At 36.3% G+C, this 20,184-nt stretch overlaps 1 protein-coding gene across 2 annotated transcripts in view; it reads left to right on the top strand.

The window, feature by feature from the left end:
• The window catches only part of MIPOL1 (mirror-image polydactyly 1), a 298,374-nt gene that overhangs the window by 97,154 nt on the left and 181,036 nt on the right, over positions 1-20,184 (top strand). For both annotated transcript variants that reach the window (XM_040256732.1, XM_040256731.1), the window contains 2 exons: positions 8,716-8,749; positions 9,009-9,179. In XM_040256732.1, the coding sequence (XP_040112666.1) occupies positions 8,716-8,749; positions 9,009-9,179 (205 nt within the window). The remainder of the gene's footprint in view (positions 1-8,715; positions 8,750-9,008; positions 9,180-20,184) is intronic.

The following is a 20,184-nucleotide window of genomic DNA, read 5'->3' as shown; positions in this document are numbered from 1 at the left end:
TTCTGGGCCACCTTTCTACATTGCCCTAGGGCAGTGGGGTAGGAGCAGAGGTTGGGAAGACCTCTTTGGGGTTGGATACCCATTTTGCTTGAGATCCTGTCCTCTGCTTGTGGAGTTTTGTTTGGTGTCTTGCACTGCACTGAGGGGCCACTCTGTCTCTTCTTGTGAATATCCTGATTCCATGGAGTAGTACTTTGGGGCTTTTATTTGTTACACCAGTGTAGTAAAAAGAAACAGGCAAACAAAATGGCCAGCCCTGATGATTTTTTGCTTCATCTGTAAAGATTCTTAGTAATACAGAAAGATTTTCTTAACTTTTCTTTAGGCTGTCTACTCAACTCATTGGTCTCTTAAGGTTATTTATAAGCTGTGTGGTATTAGTGAAAAATTCCTAGGATTTGGTGAGGTCACTGTCTTTTCTCAATACCTATTTTCATGTGTAAAAAGATAAGTTAGTTGAACCAGTTCAAAATCATTTTTCCACCCTCCACCTTGTCCTTACTTTAAAAAATTACTACATGGTATCCTGCTTCCTCTACAGTTTGATTAATTTTTATCTTCTGTTCAAGTGGTATGTGATGGGATCAATGGATTTGTGTTCAGATTTCACTCCACTGTCTTTACTTGGACTTTTTTTAGAATAAACTTTTCATTGTAGAATACTTTCAGATTTACAGAAAAGTTGTGAGGATAATACAAAGTTTATATAACGCTCACCCAGTTTCTTTTATTGCTACCATTTTATATTACTATGATATATATGTCACAGGAGAGAAATCAACATTGTTATACAACTATTTACTCTAGGCCATACAGGCTTCCCTAGTGGCTCAGAGGGTAAAGCGTTTGCCTGCAATGCAGGAAACCCGGGTTTGATTCCTGGGTCAGGAAGAGCCCCTGGAGAAGGAAATGGCAACCCACTCCAGTACCCTTGCCTGGAAAATCCCATAGACGGAGAAGCCTGGTAGGCTACAGTCCATGGGGTCACAAAGAGTCGGACATGACTGAGCGACTTCACTCCACTTCATACTTTATTCAGATTTCACTACTTTTCTCTAATGTCCTTTTTATTTTCCATGATCCTTTCCAGGATTCCATAGGCATGTAGTTACTGTGTCTCCATTGCCTACTCTGGTCTGTGACATTTTCTCAGACTTTCCTTGTTTTTGATGATGTGACAGTTCTTTGGAGTACTCGTCAGGTATTTTATAGAATGTTCCTCAATTTCAGTTTTTCTGAAGTTTTTCTCATGATTAGACTGACGTATTGGTTTTATGGGACAAATAGTACGGAAGTGAAATGCCATTTTTATCACATCATTTCAAGATTAAATTCTGTCAACGTGACTTTCAGCCGGGATGTTAATTTTGGTCTCCCAGTCAAGGTAGTGCTTGCTGTTTCTTCACTGTAAAGTTACCCACATTCCTCTTTTATACTCTACTCTTTGAAGCAGATCACAAAAGTGCAGCCGATACTCAATGGTGGGGCTGGAGAGTGTGGGCTAGGAGGTTATGTTTTTTTGGTTGTGCTGGGTCTTTGTTGCGGCATGCAGGCATCTCTGGTTGTGGTGCATGGGCTGAGTTGCCCCGTAGCATGTGGGGTCTTAGTTCCTTGACCAGGGATCCAGCCCTGCATTGGAAGGCAGATTCTCAACCACTGATCCACCAGGGAAGTCCTGGTTAATTGAGTTCTACCTTTCTTAGTGGACAATATCTATATAAATTATTTGTGATTCTTCAATATAGGAGATTTTATCCCTAATCTATGTGTTCAGTTATGTCAGTATGGACTCATTGATTTTCATTTAATACTTTGAGTTATAATTAAATTTTGTGTTAATTTGTTTCTTGGGGTGTTCCAGTTTTGACCTTTGGAAACTCTTTCAGGTGATTCCTGTATGCCTTTGGCTTGTTCTCATCCTTTTGGTTTTATACTTTCTGGCACTATAAAACATATAAATGTTTTATGAAAGGGATGTGCCCACCCAGCAATGAATCAGAATTCTCATTGCTTACCATCCTTGCCAGCATTTGTAATTATCCTTTTTGTTTGGTTAGGTTTCCATTGGACATTTAGCCATTCTCTAGTAACAACCATTCTCCAGCTGTGTATCTACCACGTCTGTTTAGATATTTGACCTGTTTTTGAAGTTGTATTGTTTTCTTCTGTTAATTTTAAGTGTTCTTTATGCATTCTGTATGTGAGTCCTTTTTCAGATAGGTGGTTTTCAAATATTTTCTTGCAGTCCATATTTTTGGTCTCTCAACAATGTGTTTAGGAAAATATAAGTTTAAATTTTGATAAAATCCAGCTTATTGGTTTTCTTTTATGTTTTGTACTTTTAGTATTGAATCTAAAACTCCGTGCCACATGTTAGGTCACACCAAATTTTCTCCTGTGTTTTCTTCTAGAATTTATAAATTTCATGTTTTACATGTAGGTCTATAATTCATTTTTAATTGATTCTTGTGTAAGGTGGTACATGGTACATAGAGTTTTACTTTTACATCTGGACATTTATTTATTCTAGCACCATTTGTGAAAAGGGTATCTTTTCTCCACTAATTTCTTTTGCACCTTTGCCAAAAATCAATTGACTATTCATGTGGGTTAATTTCAGGACTTTCTTTTCTGTTCCATTGATCTGTGAGTCTGTCCCTGGCATTGCCAGTACCACACACTCTTGATTGCTAAGTCTTGAAATCAGATGGCATCCTTTTAAACTTTGCTCTTTTATTATAGAATTATTTTGACTATTCTGGTACATTTGCCTTTCCATATACCTTGCAGAATCAGTTTGATGTTATCTACTAAAACAGTTGTTGGGGCGGATTGTGTTTAAACATACTCTTCGAATAGATACCTTTTTTCTTATTTCAATAATGCAGCTATTAATACCTTTAGAACTCTTCTTTAGGAATTTCTATTATTAGCTTCAACTTATCAACCATTCACATTACTACACTTCACATATAATTTATGACCATAAATCTTTTATGTAGATTGATCATCAGTTTTTTTATATCATTTTTATTTGTGCTTTGTTGATTTACAATGTTGTGTTAGTTTCAGGTGTACAGCAGAATGAATGTTATGCATACACATATGTGCTCTGCTGTGTGTGCTCGATTGTGTCCAGCTCTGTGACCCCAGGGACTGTAGCCCACCAGACTGCTCTGTTCGTGGAATTTTCCAGGCAAGAATACTGGAGTGGGTTGTCGTTTCCTCCTCCAGGAGATCACCAATTTTAATCATGAATTTTGCTTATAAATAGATTTGAGTTTGAAATGAAATTTGCCTGAAAAAGATTACAAATCAATTTTTTATGTAGTGTCACAACTCCTTGAGGTGGGTGATAATCAAGCTTTATAGGTGAGCAAACTTAAGAGTTATCGACTACCTGCCTAAGGAGTCATAGTAAGTCACATGCTGTAGCTACCTCAGATCTACTCAGGCAGCTCAAACTTATCATATACAAAAATGGAATTATTAATTTATTTTTAAAGAGGGTGTGATGATTTGGGAGAATGGCATTGAAACATGTATAATAACATGTAAGAATTGAAATGCCAGTCTATGTCTGATGCAGGATATGACACGCTTGGGGCTGACGCGCGGGGATGACCCAGAGAGATGTTGTGGGGAGGGGGGTGGGAGGGGGGTTCATGTTTGGGAACGCATGTACACCTGTGGTGGATTCATGTCAATCTATGCCAAAACCAATACAGAATTGTAAAGTAAAAATTAAAAATAAATAAATAAATTTATAAAAAAAAAAAAATAATAAAGCCTGATTCTCCTTAATTCCTTGTACCAGTCAGTGGCATAACCACTCTCCCACATATCCAAACCAAAACGTCTTCCTCAGAATTCCTCTTAGATTGGTCTCTTAGTTTCGTTCATTCTATCTCTTTTTTTCCCTTGGAAATATGACTTGCTTTATGGACTAGGAGATGGTCAGTTCATTCTGTCTCTTTAAAAGATGGATCTAAATTGAACCTTCTTTAAATTTTTTAGCCTCCATTGTCTATTTTCATTTGTATATATGTTTTGTTATAGTTTTTATTACAATACATGAAAATTAGGCTTCTTTGAGGTACAACCTTTTTCATTTTGTTCTAGGTAGAGTTCATATGGAGGGAAGAATGGGGAAGGGAGTTAAGGAAAACAGTCCTAGCCTAAGCCTTCTCTTTTAGTTACTTAGTCCATTCAATAAATACTTACTGAATATGTCCTAAGTGTCAGGTACACTGCTAGTTGCTGGGAACACAGCATTATGATCTCAGTTAAGATCAGCATTAAGTAAATAATTACATAAATATTTAAAATAATTTCAAGTGATAATGAAGAATTTTTAGTTCCTAGGAAAAGTTTATAGACAGCTCCTACTTTATTACAGTCTAGGGTTTCAGGTAAGGGGATCAGGACAAACACATAAGAAGCAAGAACAGCAGCAGCAACAAATAGCATGTCAGTACAGTTTTATATGGTGCTGTGGAGGTTCCTTTCTAGTTAGCTGAGGTCTATGAACTCTGAACATCAATAGTGCATTTTAGACTAAATCTTTGTTAAGATAGAACCAATTTATAAATGAGCTTTGCTTGACTGAAAGGCATATTTAGAAGCATTGTGTATAAGAAGAAAATATATGAATTATTTTACATCTCTTTTTTAAAAAGGGTTTTGCATCTTTTATTTCTCTAAACAACGACCTTTTTCCTTGGTTTGAGAGAAGGTGCCCTACTTTGTGTAGCAAAGTATCCCATATCATTTATCCCATATCAGTGGGATATGATAGTTATTCTCAATTTGAACTTTCTCTTTCCTTTGGTCTCATAATAGCATATGTGCTCGGTTGCTCAGTTGTGTCTGACTCTTTGTGACCCCATAAACTGTAGCATGGCAGGCTCCTCTGTCGATGGAATTTCCTAGGCAAGAATACTGGAGTGGGTTGCCATTTCCTTCTCCAACATTTCTTTTTTAATTCCTCATTTCTTGCTTCCTGTAATCTGGAATTCCTTCCTTCTCTTTTCTCTTATCATTTTTTCACTTCTGATCTACTTTGCATCTTTCTGTATAATGTTTGTCTTATCTTATTATTCCGTCACTTCTCTGCTTTCCCTTACTCCCTGAATTTTTAATGCTTTTTTGTCTCTTTTGCTTCTATCCAAAACTAGGAAAAAATAAAAAAGCTTCAAGGTAAAGTGACTGGCATGTTTTGTAGCATGCCAGTATAGACGTCCACGCATATGAACATTCCAGCTCTTAAGATCATGATATCTTTTTTCAATCTTTTATGTATTTTTTTATACCATATTAAAGGTGGCACTGTGTAAAAAGTGAGACTTAGAGAAAAAAGCAAATACTTTAGGATTTTCTGATAAGCTGATCATTAATTAGTTTTATCATTTGGGGTCAAAGTTTTGCTTCTTCCCATTGAACAAGGTAAATGACTCTAGGTTCAGAAGGAAAAGATGTTATATTGACTGATTTAGGAATAAATCAAGAAATGTGACATTTCGTGCATGAGTCTTTTCACTTGGAGTGCAAGGTTGTCAGTCAGAATTTGCATGGTATAGGAAATCAATTGAAACTTGAGCCCATGGACATTTACTTCAGCAATATTCTTACTGATTATCATGACTGTCTGATTAGACTGTTATAGGAATAATTTAGAGTTTATGAAAGGTTAAGGTTCTTTTGTTTAATTGTAAACTTCCTATTAAAATATAGTATATAATTTGTCAGCTATATTTCATATGACAACTATTATTTTGTCTTTATTAAGCAAATAAAACTTTTATGTTGTACATGCTGCTAGTAAACCTTAAGCCTAAAAAGTCATTTTACATAGAAAGTTGAATGTCTTATGTAACTGTTTCAAATTGCTTCAATTTTTTAAAGGTAAGTTGTTTGTCTAATTTTTGTTTTCATTTGTGATACAGTATATTATGTACTTACCATAGAACTATATTTAATCTTCTGGAAGCCACTTTTGTTGATTTTTAATCTTTAAGTAGATATTGAATGATCCACCTCAGAAAAATGTGTCAAATATACTGTTTTGTCATTTTGATAACAGCCATTCTGACAGGTATTAGGTTATACCTCATTGTTGTTTTGTACGAGAGTTTTTAAGTTTTTCTTTTCACATTTTATTTTTCTCTTAGTGACCATTTATCTTTATACTTATATCAGTTTTAAAGGGTCATAATAAAGCAAAATTGAGGTTCACCTGCTAAGTGGCTGACTTGGCTCACTCACTTATGCCCTGCATTTCAGACCTGACATACTCACCCACTAAAACATGATTCAGATTCATTTATCAGAAAGTGATAAATCACTGTATATCATGTACTTTTAAAGACAACCACACAAGTTATTTATAAACAGAATGCTGAATTCATATACTGAGGATCTAGTATATAACGTCTGCTAAGAAAATTTGATTTTAATATTTTTTCTTAAATTTTAGTTGTTAGCAGGGAATTTAATATTAGATTAAATAGTTATCTTAACCTTTTCCTCTTGAAAACTGTTAATTTAAATCATTTAAAGTCTTAATTTGACTTTCCTTAAAGTAAGAATTCTTCACTTTGCAGTGCCTGAAAAAAATGTACAGATATTATACAGGAATTCCATGCACTTTTTGTTGTGTTGATTATTTGGAACATAGGAATTCGTTAACCTGTCTCTGCTGCCATTTTCTTTTCATCCATATGTAATTCTTTGAAACAAAAAAAGAAGGGAGATGCGTAAATAAAATTTTTTGTTTCCAGTAATTTGTAAATCTAAACGCTTAATTTCCACACGTCTTTTCTTATTTTAAATGATCAAGTTTAATAAATTGTTAAATTTATAAAAATTTAAGCTTCTTTGGAAACTGTCGTTAATCAGCTCTTTTAGTTTGATTTCATCTATAAAGAACAACATTAAGGTAAATATCTCTCACCACCTATGGCTTTCTAAAAATCATATTTAGCCAACCAGTAACTGATGGTTAAAGCTGCTCATGCTTTTCAAATGTTTTTTACATGATCTTAAACAAGTGTAAGAATTTTATCTTATACTTTTCCACTGTATTTTTTAATTGAGTAAAAGAAGTGATTATCTTCATAGTTCTTATAAACTAAGCTTCTATGAAGCAGAATATTTGAAAACTTTGGATTGATTTTGGGAGGAAAAGATAAAAGAGTACATATTTACCCTTATTGGAATGTGAATCCAAGGGGACATTAGCAGTTTGAGATATAATACATTAAATATATATAATTCAAAATTGCTTCACCTACGTGTTAAATACTGTTTAAATATGGGTAGAAATAGGTTTTTTTATATATGTTCATCTTTACTTCCTCTCTATGAATGTAGTAGTTTCAACTGTGGAGTTTGGAACAATTTTGTAATAAATTTATTAAGTATCTTTTATTTTTTCCTAGTATCTTTTTTTTGCAGTAAATGTTAAATCATAGGAGCAAAGAAATAGAGGGGGAAAAATCAAAACAGAAATTTGGATATCTAAAATTTTTAGTCCAATTTTTATTTTACCTTTTTGTTTGTGGTTTCATTGCACATCATGTCTGATCTTAGTTCCCCAACCAGGGATTGAACCCACGCCCCCTTCAGTGGAAGCACAAAGTCCTAACCACTAGACCACCAGGGAATTCCCTAGTACAGTTTTTAAATAATTGAAATCATTTCTAAAATCTAAGTAATTTCACTGGTATCCATGATAAAGTTTCATTTAATCTACCAAATTTAATTATTGCCTAAGTTATATTACTGATAATTTTCTAAATATGTGATTTAGAACTTCTTTCTTTACTTTTACTGCATTTCTTCAGTTTACCAACATCAGCAAACTTCTCAGTGAGCACTAAGACTATTTTCTTTTTTCATTTTTTAACATTTATTTTTATTTGGAGGATAATTGCTTTTACAATACTGTGTTACTTTCTGCCACACATCAACATAGTATACATATGTATATATAGGTATACATATGTCCCCTCCCTCTTGAGCTTCCCGCCTACCTCCCATCCCATCCTCCCCCAGCACTATAACTCTTGTAAGACAAAAATGCATTTATGACGGGAACCAGTTTACCTTTTTTGCCCTTAATTCGAATAATTCTATCTATGTTATGCAGAAGAGAAAATAATATTAGATATCTAAAAATGTGGCGCAGTTTTGGTCAGCATTTCTATACAGTATATTTGTTTTACCAAATAGGTAGCAGCAGGAGATTGTCAGGTCAAATTTAGTGGTAATTATTTGTTGTTGCTTTTTGAGGGAACATTGTTAAACTTGTAGTAAAAATACTTGCCTTGTTTTATTTGTGATGATGTCCAAAAAAGAGAGGAAATACAGTTTCTGGTAAGAATTGAAAGTCCAGAAATAAATATAATGATGAGAATGAGTGCTTCTATCACTGGGGAACTTTCTTCATCTAAGCACATATGAACAATTGATCCTTGTAGTCATATATAGCAGTAAACATTAATAACTTAACAGTCTGAAGTCAGTGCAGAAGATATGGAGCATTATTGAAAGATGGAGTCGAGCAGGTGGCACTTTAATATGTTCAGTGTCATGGTTGACTCTAAAGACTAGTCGAATGAAATTACTTGAGGTTCTAAAGATTTAAAAAGCGAACTCATTTTGCTGCACTAAGGAAATGCTACTGATCAGGCTTTCTGTGTCCCTTTTTTCTAGGCTAGAAAATATTAACCCTGAAGAAAATGACATGGTAAGCCATTCTCCGAGGAGATTTCTTGATGTCAGTCTTATATCTTAGAGGCTTAAGTTCAATTGAGTGGGTTTCAAGAACTAAGATGTGGGAAAAAGAAGAATTGACACACTAATAATGTACATCTTTGCTGCAATATGAAAATTCAATAACTTCACTCAGTCAATTTACAATTCACATGTGCCTATTAATTAAAACCCTATATTAAATAAAATATATTAAAACTTCATGTCTGACTAACGTATAATGGTGTTGGTAGACATTACAGGAATTACTGAACAGAATAAACAATGCAGACACAGGGGTAGCTATTCAGAAGAATGGAGCTATAATTGTGGATAGAATCTACAAGACCAAGGAATGTAAAAAGAGAATAACTGCAGAAGAAATGAACGCAGTGATTGAAGAACGAGATGCTGCTTTGTCTCAGGTACCTGCATGTATCTGTAAAAAGCTGTCTACCATTTCCCCCTCTTTCTTTACATTAAAAAATGACTTCTCCCCACTTATTCTTAATTCAAATTAGTTTTTAGCTTATAATTAATACCACAATGATTAGCTATATTAAGATAATCACATATTTTGTTATATCATTCTTCAAATATATGTATCCTCATTTCTTAATAAAACTGTTAGCTTTTTATAAAAATTTAGTTCAATTCTTTAAAGTAATCACTTCTATATGAGACTTTGTACTTGAGTCACAGTTTTGGGAGGGCTAAGATTATGTCTTTATTACTGTTTTATTCCCAGTGCCTAATTCAGTGCCTTTTAGTAAACATGGATAAATGAATCCAATTATTAGGGTATTCTTTTCTGAACATTACTTACACCTTCCTGCTCCAGCTGAAACCTGATCACTCCACCCTGAGGATGCAGCTTCCACTGCAGTCCTCTCAAGTGTGAATGTATTCCCTCCCCCAGCAGTTGGGCCACTGGCCTCGGAGGCTTGTTCGATTAGTGCTTTTAGATCATTGTTCCTTTTTTCTCTCTAAACACCTCCAGCTTTGAGACCCATGCATCAGATTGTACCACCCATTACACACTCCTGTTGCAGTCATGTATACACTCCCATATAGCTTCCTTCATCTCTTAAAGATTTTAAGATCTATTTTACTGTCTCTTTCTTTAGCTTACTGCTGTCACAATTCTTGGTGATTTAAATATCTCTGTGGATGATTCTTTCAATAACCATCTCATCTCTCTGAATCCCTCTCCTCCATTCTTCCAGATGCTTTTTACCCGTTCTGCTATTCACCCTATGATCATACCTTATTCTTGGTCATTATCAGTCTCAATTTCAAGCATCCGCTTACTATCTTTCCAGCCTACTCTAAAACTCTAGCAAATTTTCAACTCTACTGGCGCCTGATTATATTGATCTTATTACCTCTTTTCCTTTCCTTTAACCCCTTCATGTTCTCTCTTTATCTAGCTTAGATTCCATGGGTCACCATAATTATCTTCTACTTGCATGTAAGATAACCTCAGTTGTCCTGACCCTGTTCCTTTGTCCTGCTCACCTAACAAAACCTAAGTTTTATAAATTTAACTTTCTGCCTGTTCTATACCTTCAAAGCTTTATATGGCAAGAGTCTGTCACACACATTTGATGACTCAACTGTTCATGACAGTTGTCTTCAAGTAGACCCCTGGTGTTGCCTGATAACCTTCTTGCCTTTTGCTAGTCCACTCACTCTCCCCCTCTGGAGGACTCCTTTATCTTCTTCCTTTCTCCTCAACTATTCAACCTCTTCTTACCAATAGAAAGAGAAATTTCTGGTTGTCTCCATCATATCATTGACTGGCCTACCTGCATGTGGCACCCATATACTCCGCCTTTTCTACTTTATATCTTTCTTACATATTTCTGTTAGCGGACAGCTTCTCTATTTCACACGAGTGGACCTCTATTCTTGCTTGCTTAAGGTTATCACATAACCAGCTGTCCCTTTTATACTTCATAAAATATTTCCTATTAGCTCATTTCTATCAGTATCTGATATTCTTTAGTATATCCTTGAAGGCTGGGTGAGTTTTGGCACATCTTGGTCTACCTAGGGTTTACCCCTGTGTTTTTGGTGAGGCTTCCTAAACAGAGAGCTGAGTATTCACTAGGGACCTACTCCTGGAGAATCCTCTAGTCTGTTGTTTGTCTCCTCAGCATTATAAGACTGTTGGAAATGCCAATATTCTTTTCATAGGGTTTAGGGCTTAGCTCTTTAACTTCGAGCCCTGTACAGGTTTGGGATTTAGCAAATGATCTGAGATGGAAACAAGTCTCAAATCTCTAATTTTGTCACTTCAGCCCTGCATAAATGCCAGAGGCTTAGATGACTTCTCTGTTCTCCAACCAGAGTCCTCTATGTAGTCACAGCCTGATTTCTCAGCCTCTTGCCCATTCCTTGAGCCTTTAAAACTTGGTAGGAAAAAAACAACTTTCAATCTTCCAATCACCTGTCTCCAGCTAAACCCTCTTCAGAATTCTAGCTGCTCAAGTCATTGTTGCAGCAGCAGTTTTCTGCTGTCTTAAACATGATTTTAAAATTTTAATCTAGCTTTCTTTTTTCTTGCTGGAGCACTGTTCTGCCACAAATGATTCTATCCTATCTCAATGTGGAAATCTGACATTTATCATTTATCTTCAGATTAGAATTGGGAAAATTTCCATTTAAACTTTTTAAATGAGCAACTTTTCTCTTTTTTTAGCATTTTGTAACCTACCAAGTGTATTCAGTCTTGGATCATTCAGTATATTGTTTAAAAAAAAGTGAAGTGTTAGTTGCTCAGTTCTGTCTGACTCTTTGTGACCCCATGGATTGTAGCCTGCCAGGCTCCTCTGTCCATGGAATTCTGCAGGCAAGAATACTGGGTAGCCATTCTCTTCTCCAGGGGATCTTCCTAGTGCAGGGATCAAACCCAGGTCTTCTACATTGCAGGCAGATTCTTTACTGTCTGAACCACCAGGGAAGCCCTATATTGTTAAAGAGAGAGTCAAAACTATTTTTATGAGCTTACAACAATTACAGGTATAAACTCCAGCTTAGGATGTTTTAGAAATCATTTATTTTGTTAACTAAAACATCCATGTACATAGAGAACTGACCACTCTCTTCCTTTATCCCTGCTATATTCCAAGTCTTTATTACAAAGTTTTTGCTTTTGTGTTTTGGATATATTTTATATACCAACCCCCATAACCCTTTTGGCAAAAGTCCATATCCCAACCTTCATTCCCATGCCTTACTTATTCAGTGCTCAGAAGCTAGGCCCTTCACCTACTACACTGGGTACCAGCTGAGTTCCAGTCAATGAAAATATAATATTATTCTATGGACTACAACTATCAGTGAGCCTGAAGCCTTCTCCTACCAGGCTCTAACCATCTATGCATATCCTGGGAAATCAAAACTAGCCTAGAACCAGTCTAATTTAGCCAGAACCCCAAGGAATAGTATGCTAATTATGTGAAAACTTGACTGGACCATGGGGTGTCCAGCTTTTTGGTTAGACATTATTTCTGATTGTGTCTGTGAGGGTGTTTCTGAATGACATTAACATCTGAATCTTACATCATTGACTTTCCTGGTTTTCATGCCTTCGGACTAAAGCTGAAACTATACCTTTATCTTATGGTTAGAATGAGACTTTGAGTTTTTGGAAAGAATACCACAGAAATGTCATCTTAATTAGCACTATTTTCTCTTTCCCCAGGTCAAGTGTCTCAGTGTCCTTTCCCTGAGTTTCCTTCTCCTTTGTTGTCTTCTAGTTGTTAATTTTCCATCTTGGCCTATCAAGTCTGAATGAGTGATCATAAATTTCTATTACCTGAACAGCATGCAGAGAATCTTAACTCATCACTATTTTCTGGAAAAGAGTCATTCCAAATCCCTAAATTCAGTAGTAACTCTTTTTCATCTGTGTACTTTTCTTTATTGTGTTTGTTGTTGAAAATATTTTAAAAACATTTATGTGCCTCTTTTTAACCAAAATATAATTTAACACATTTTTTTGATAGTTACTTACTTCTGTCAAATGCTATAATGAAAACTATAGATCCTGAGATCTTTTAGGTCCACAGTTGACAAATATAAAAAGCAGGGAGGACCATGGAGTAAGTATCAGGGTAATTAAAGAAATTCAGCTAAATATTTCACTAGTCAGGTTCCTCCTTCTCTATAGCTTGCAAGCTGTTGATATACCATGCACTAAGCTCTAGCAAAATGAAAAATAAACTAGTTAAGGGGAAGATGTGAATCCAGTACAGGATTACAATGAAGAAAATTCTAAGAAGGCTGCTGAACAGTTTACCACAAGTACAGGTGATCTGTTGCTTTGTAACTCTTTGTACCTTTAAGTGTATTTCCCCTTCTCACTGACACATGCGTCTATTCACTTGTTACTCTCTCATCTCCTACTGCTTTATAGCCAATTTTAATATTATCTCTTCCATAAAGGTCTCTTTCATGGCACAGTATTGATAAATATCTGCTTTGTGCCCACATTTTACTTTATATCCTGTCATACTACTTGTCATACTGCAGTACAGTTAATTGACTTTATGCCTATCTTCCCACCTAACTTAAAGGTAGGAACTGTCCTTTATCTGTGTCTATTAGTCTTTAGGACAGTGTAGGCACAAAACAGATGAATTAATGAATTCAATGAGCTTAGCTGTTTTATATTTTAGATCTATTTCAAGATCGGTTCAGTTCTTAAAGGAGTTATGGCTTCAGATCTTACAATTAAGTCTTTATCTTGTCTCAAGTTAATTTTTGTGAATGGTGTAAGATAGGGATCCAATTTCATTTTTATTACATGTTCAGTTCAGTTCAGTCGCTTAGTCATGACTAACTCTTTGTGACCCCATGGACTGCAGCATGCCAGGCTTCCCTGTTCATCACCAACTCTTGGAGTTTACTCAAACTCATGTCCATTGAGTCGGTGATGCCATCCAACTATCTGATCCTTTGTCGTCCCCTTCTCCTCCTGCCTTCATTCTTTCCCAGCATCAGAGTCTTTTCCAATGAGTCAACTCTTTGCATGAGGTGGCCAAAGTATTGGAGTTTCAGCTTCAGCATTAGTCCTTCCAATGAATATTCAGGATTGATTTCCTTTAGGATGGACTGGTTGGATCTCCTTGCAGTCCAAGGGACTCTCAAGAGTCTTCTCTCCAACACCACAGTTTAAAAGCATCGGTTCTTCTGCGCTTAGCTTTCTTTATAGTCCAACTCTCACATCCATACATGACTACTGGAAAAACCATAGCCTTGACTAGACGGACCTTTGTTGGCAAAGTAATGTCTCTTCTTTTTAATATGCCGTCTAGGTTGGTCATAACTTTCCTTCCAAAGAGTAAGCGTCTTTTAATTTCATGGCTGTAGTCACCATCTGCAGTGATTTTGGAGCCCCAAAAATAAAGTCTGACACTGTCTCCTCTGTTTCCCCACGTATTTCAAGATAAACTGAACTAAAAGGAGTTATTGAAATATTTATTCATCCACATTTTACTGAGGACCTGTTATATCTTTGTGTCTGGGGACTCAGTGAAAGTGAAAGTCACTCAGTCATGTCCGACTCTGTGTGTCCCCGTGGACTATACAGTCCATGGAATTCTCCAGGCCAGAATACTGGAGTGAGTAGCCTTTCCCTCCTCCAGAGGATCGTCCCAATCCAGAGACAGAAGGTTCTTACTCTTATGGAACCTATGTTTTATTATGGTAATAAAGATTGTGAACAAACGAATGAAGTATTTTCAGTTAGTGATGTTATTAAAATAAAAAGGTAATGGAGAGTGACCACAATTGGTCATAGGATTGTCACTTTTAATTGGGTGATCAAGGCAGTCCTTTTGTTGAATTGTTGAAGTCTGGTGAATAGTTGAATTGAGACTTGAAAGAGAAGAGTCCAGCCATGCTAATCTGTAAAGAGTACATTCCATCAGGAAAGAATACATCAACAATGTGCTGTGTAAGGGAACAAGCTTTGTGTGTTTAAGGTATTGATGTAAATGCTCCAAGCTTAAATATGGTTGAAGAGCATTGAGCAAGGAAGATACCAGCAACTGATGAGGTAGAAGAGATAGGCAGCAGACAAATTTGTAAGGTTTTATGTGCCATGGTAAGCACTAAAATTTGTGTCTTACATTGAAGGAGAAGGCTGTTGCAGTAGTCCAAGCCAAAGATGAAACTGATGCTAGTTCATAGGGGCAAGTGTAGATTTGGAGAAGTAGATACATTTGAAAAATATTTCAAGAGTATAGCGAGTAGATCTTTAAGACAGATTGGTTTGGTGCATAAGGGAGCTGGAAGAATTAGGCTGAGTCTGTTTTTGACTTGAATGCTGTGTAGATTATTTGCTTCCATTTTTGTGATGAGCAAGTTTAGGTGGTGGGGCGGGGGAAGGTGATCAATGTATTTCCAGAGGGAATTTATATTTTTGATGGATATGGTATATTTGAGATGATTCTTAGAAATCCAGATGGAAGTAGTTAGTATTCACTTAGCTATTGCAGTCATCAGCATACAGATAATTAAAGATGTGACTCTAGATGAAACCAGAGAAAGATAATTGAGAAAGAGTCGGCCTAGGATCAAACCCTGTGGTCTGTCAACAATTTAGCAGTTGGCCAAAGTGGAAGGGGCCCATGAAGAGACTAGAAATGATGGAAAATGAAGAAGGAAACTGAAGAAGTGTTTACAAAAGATGAGAATGATCAGTTCAGTTCCCTTGAATGGTGTTGAGGGGTCATGCACATTGAAGGTGGGATTATTACTTTTAAATTTGAGCAGATGGGAGGTGTTGAGAGCCTTGACAAGAGTTTTGTCCAGGACGGAGGCCACATTGAACTGGTTTGAGGGAGAATGAAAGGTGAGGAACTAAACGGAGTGAATGTATACGACTTTTATCTCCCTATAATGGCAATAGAGAAATTGCCAATAGATGGAGAATGGGCTTATATTTAGGGTAAGGGTGAATGGTTGGTGGGCTTTTCTTTTTTTTTTAATGGGAGATTCTAAGGCATGTTGTTGGTCTGTTGATGGAAATGAACCAGAGAAGAAGGAAAGGTGAATTTAAGGGAGAGACTAGAGTATTACTTTAGCAAAGTCTTGAAGTAGATAAGTAGATTGAGAGCGGATCTAGAACTTAAGTAGAAGAGTTGTCTTTTGATAGGAACAGTAAAACTGCTTTCATTGTAGCAGATGACTGTCAAGAACTTGGATAGATACATGAGCTGGCAAGTTGATGAATTTAGGAGATTAGGTGACCATCCTTTTCTTTATGAAAATGTTAGGTTTTTTGAGTTTCTCAGTGTTATAGGTCAGTGAATGGTGTTGGAGATTTATAAAGAGGTGATAATTTTAAATACAGTCAGCCTTCCCTGTCTATAGGTTTGGCAGATATAGTGGATTCAACCAACCACTGATGGAAATTTCTAGCTGTGGTTTGTTGAATCCACAGATGTGGAAACCCTGAATAAGGAGGGCCAACTGTATATTTATTGAAAAAAATCCACATGGGCCTGTGTAGTTCATACTGGTGTTTTTCAAGGGTCAACTGTATTTATTGTACTACAGCACTTTATATAAGGGCCTTGAGCTTCAGTGGGTCTTGATATATGCAGGAACTCCTGGAACCAGTCCCCCGTAAATACCCTCAGGATGACTGGAGTTGTCCCAGTTTGTGTGTAAATAAACTTTAACAAATCTCCTTGAAGAGCAAACCCAGATTCCTGGCCAGTGATGTAACCATCAGTGGTAATGTTCCACGTTAGCAGAGGAAAGCATAACCAAGTTTCCAGATCTCTCCATTGTTAAGTGTCGCTTTCACTCTGTAGCCCTTGTAATTCACGTAATAACTAGCTCCTAATAAATGCAAAATAATGATCTGTTAAATTATTAGAAGTTTGACAAAAAACTCATACTTGAAAAGAAAATAAATCATAACATTTAGAGTTTCATTTTTCAAGAAAAGTAGGAGACATGTTTAACATTATTGTTGTGACTAAAAATTTTTATTAATTTTTTCCCCTGTCAGTTTGTTAATTTGCTTTCCTGTCTATCATACAATTATTTGCCTGTGCATTTTTTCCAGTCCATCTTGCTGAAACGTATTGTTGATATTTGATCTATTCTAATAACTTTCTTCTTATTACAACATTTTTACAACTTTTTGAAACTATAGATAACGTTGGACAAGTACAGAGAAGCAAGAATGGAAGCAGTCATACACAGATCCTTTGTCTTTTTTTCAATACACATCATATATACTACTTGATAACCTGACTTTTCACTTTGATTTTATATTTTGTGAGATATTCGTATATTTTTCTAAATGTTTATATTAAGATTTATTGAACTCATATGATGTTTGGGGAGGTAGTTATGTTTTTTCTCTTCTTTTCATAGCAGGAGCATTTTTGTAGGTAAATTTTTATGTACATCCATGTTTATTTCCTTAGGGAAAATTCTGAGAAGTAGAAATACTAAATCAAAGAGTATAAACATTTTAAATAAATATAGATTTTTGTACTGCCTTCATAGAAAAATTGTACACAGAAATGTTGAGATTTCATCCAAGGGGAATTTGGATGAATAAAATGCTCAGGAATGTGGACTTTATTTTCTAGGCAGTTGGGTCTCCTGAAATGTTTTTTAGTTTTCTGGTAATATAGAAAGTACATTCTTGAACAAGATTTCTGGACAGCACTGCATGAAGTGAATTGTATAGTATAAGTCCAAGGCTGAGGAAATAGTTGGGATCCTATTGTAATAATTAAGGCAAGAGATAATGAGGGTCTAAACAAGAAAAATGATAAGAGGAATAGATATGAAAACTAAACTTGCATTAAAAAAAAACAGTTTAAATCATGTATGACTTATAGGAAGGAACACAAATCTTAATTAAAAATTTGCTGGATATTGACCCCATTTTATAGTACAGAAGCAGAACTCCAGAGGGTTCCTCCATGCCTCTTCCTAGTCAGAATTCCTTTCCAAGAGTAGTCACTACTCTCACTTCTAACACCTTCTAACTTCTAACACCTAGGTCATTTTGCATGTTTTAAACTTGATATAAAAAGAATCATGCTACATACTCTTCTGTGTCTGACTTCCTTCATCCAGTGTTATTTATGCCAGTATGTTGATGTGTGTTGTTACAGTTATCAGTGGTTTATCTTTTTCATTATAGTGTTACGTTCTATTGTATGAAAATAACAGGTGTTAGAAATGATGTTGTTTCTCTTTATGATTTATTATGAATGAAGTCCTGTGGTGGTTCTTTACATTCACTACTTTTGGAACATATTCAGGGATATACACAGGAGAATAGCTGTCACAGATTTAGCTTTCATAGGTAATGCTAAACATTTTCCTGAAGTTGTTTTACCAGTTTACACCAGCAATGTAAGAGCTTCTCTAGCTGCCAGGGTTAACACTTGCTATCACTCAGTTCAGTTGCTCAGTCATGTCCGACTCTTTGCAACCCCATGAATTGCAGCACGCCAGGCCTCCCTGTCCATCACCAACTCCAGGAGTTCACCCAAACTCATGTCCATTGAGTCAGTGATGCCATCCTCTGTTGTCCCCTTCTTCATCTGCCACCATTCCCTCCCAGCATGAGAGTCTTTTCCAATGAGTCAACTCTTCAAAGAATCACAGTTTCAGTTTATCATTATTCCTTCCAAAGAACACCCAGGACTGATATCCTTTAGAATGAACTGGTTGGATCTCCTTGCAGTCCAAGGGACTCTCAAGAGTCTTCTCTAACACCAGAGTTCAAAAGCATCAATTCTTTGGCGCTCAGCTTTCTTCACAGTCCAACTCTCACATCCATACATGACCACTGGAAAAACCATAGCCTTGACTACACAGAACTTTGTTGGCAAAGTAATGTCTCTGCTTTTGAATATGCTATCTAGGTTGGTCATAACTTTCCTGCCAAGAAGTAAGCGTCTTTTAATTTCATGGCTGCAATCACCATCTGCAGTGATTCTGGAGCCCCCCAAAAAATAAAGTCTGACACTGTTTTCCCATCTATTTCCCATGAAGTGATGGGACTGGATGCCATGATCTTCGTTTTCTGAATGTTGAGCTTTAAGCCAACTTTTTCACTCTCCTCTTTCACTTTCAAGAGGCTTTTTAGTTCTTCACTTTCTGCTATAAGGGTGGTGTCATCTGCATACCTGAGGTGATTGATATTTCTCTCGGCAATCTTGATTCCAGCTTGTGCTTCTTCGAGCCCAGTGTTTCTCAGGATGTACTCTGCATATAAGTTAAATAAGCAGGGTGACAATATACAGCCTTGACGTACTCCTTTTCCTATTTGCAACCAGTCTGTTGTTCCATGTCCAGTTCTAACTGTTGCTTCCTGACCTTCATATATGTTTCTCAAGAGGCAGGTCAGGTCGTCTGGTATTCCCATCTCTTTCAGAATTGTCCACAGTTGATTTTGATCCACACAAAGGCTTTGCCATAGTCAATAAAGCTGTAATAGATGTTTTTCTGGAACTCTCTTGCTTTTTCCATGATCCAGCGGATATTGGCAATTTGATCTCTGGTTCCTCTGTCTTTTCTAAAACCAGCTTGAACATCTGGAAGTTCACAGTTCACATATTGCTGAAACCTGGCTTGGAGAATTTTGAGCATTACTTTACTAGTGTGTAAGATGAGTGCAATTGTGCGGTAGTTTGAGCATTCTTTGGCATTGCCTTTCTTTGAGATTGGAGTGAAAACGGACTTTTTCCAGTCCTGTGGCCACTGCTGAGTTTTCCAAATTTGCTGGCATATTGAGTGCAGCACTTTCACAGCATCATCTTTCAGATTTGAAATAGCTCAACTGGAAATCCATCACCTCCACTAGCTTTTTCGTAGTGATGCTTTCTAAGGCCCACTTGACTTGACATTCCAGGATGTCTGGCTCTAAGTGAGTGATCACACCATCATGATTATCTTGGTCGTGAAGCTCTTTTTTGTACAGTTCTTCTGTGTATTCTTGCCACCTCTTCTTAATATCTTCTGCTTCTGTTAGGTCCATACCATTTCTGTCCTTTATCGAGCCCATCTTTGCATCAAATGTTCCCTTAGTGTCTCTAATTTTCTTGAAGAGATCTCTAGTCTTTCCCATTCTGTTGTTTTCCTCTATTTTTTTTGCATTGATCGCTGAGGAAGGCTTTCTTATCTCTCCTTGCTATTCTTTGGAACTCTGCATTCAGATGCTTGTATCTTTCCTTTTCTCGTTTGCTTTTCACTTCTCTTCTTTTCACAGCTATTTGTAAGTCCTCCCCAGACAGCCATTTTGCTTTTTTGCATTTCTTTTCCATGAGGATGGTCTTGATCCCTGTCTCCTGTACTATGTCACAAACCTCCGTCCATAGTTCATCAGGCACTCTATCTATCAGATCTAGTCCCTTAAATCTATTTCTCACTTCCACT

Source organism: Oryx dammah, unplaced genomic scaffold (genome assembly GCF_014754425.2).
Source record: "Oryx dammah isolate SB20612 unplaced genomic scaffold, SCBI_Odam_1.1 HiC_scaffold_16, whole genome shotgun sequence".
Classification (NCBI taxonomy): domain Eukaryota; kingdom Metazoa; phylum Chordata; class Mammalia; order Artiodactyla; family Bovidae; genus Oryx; species Oryx dammah.
The sequence above is the reverse complement of the archived record's forward strand: the minus strand, read 5'-3'. Positions and strand labels throughout refer to the sequence as shown.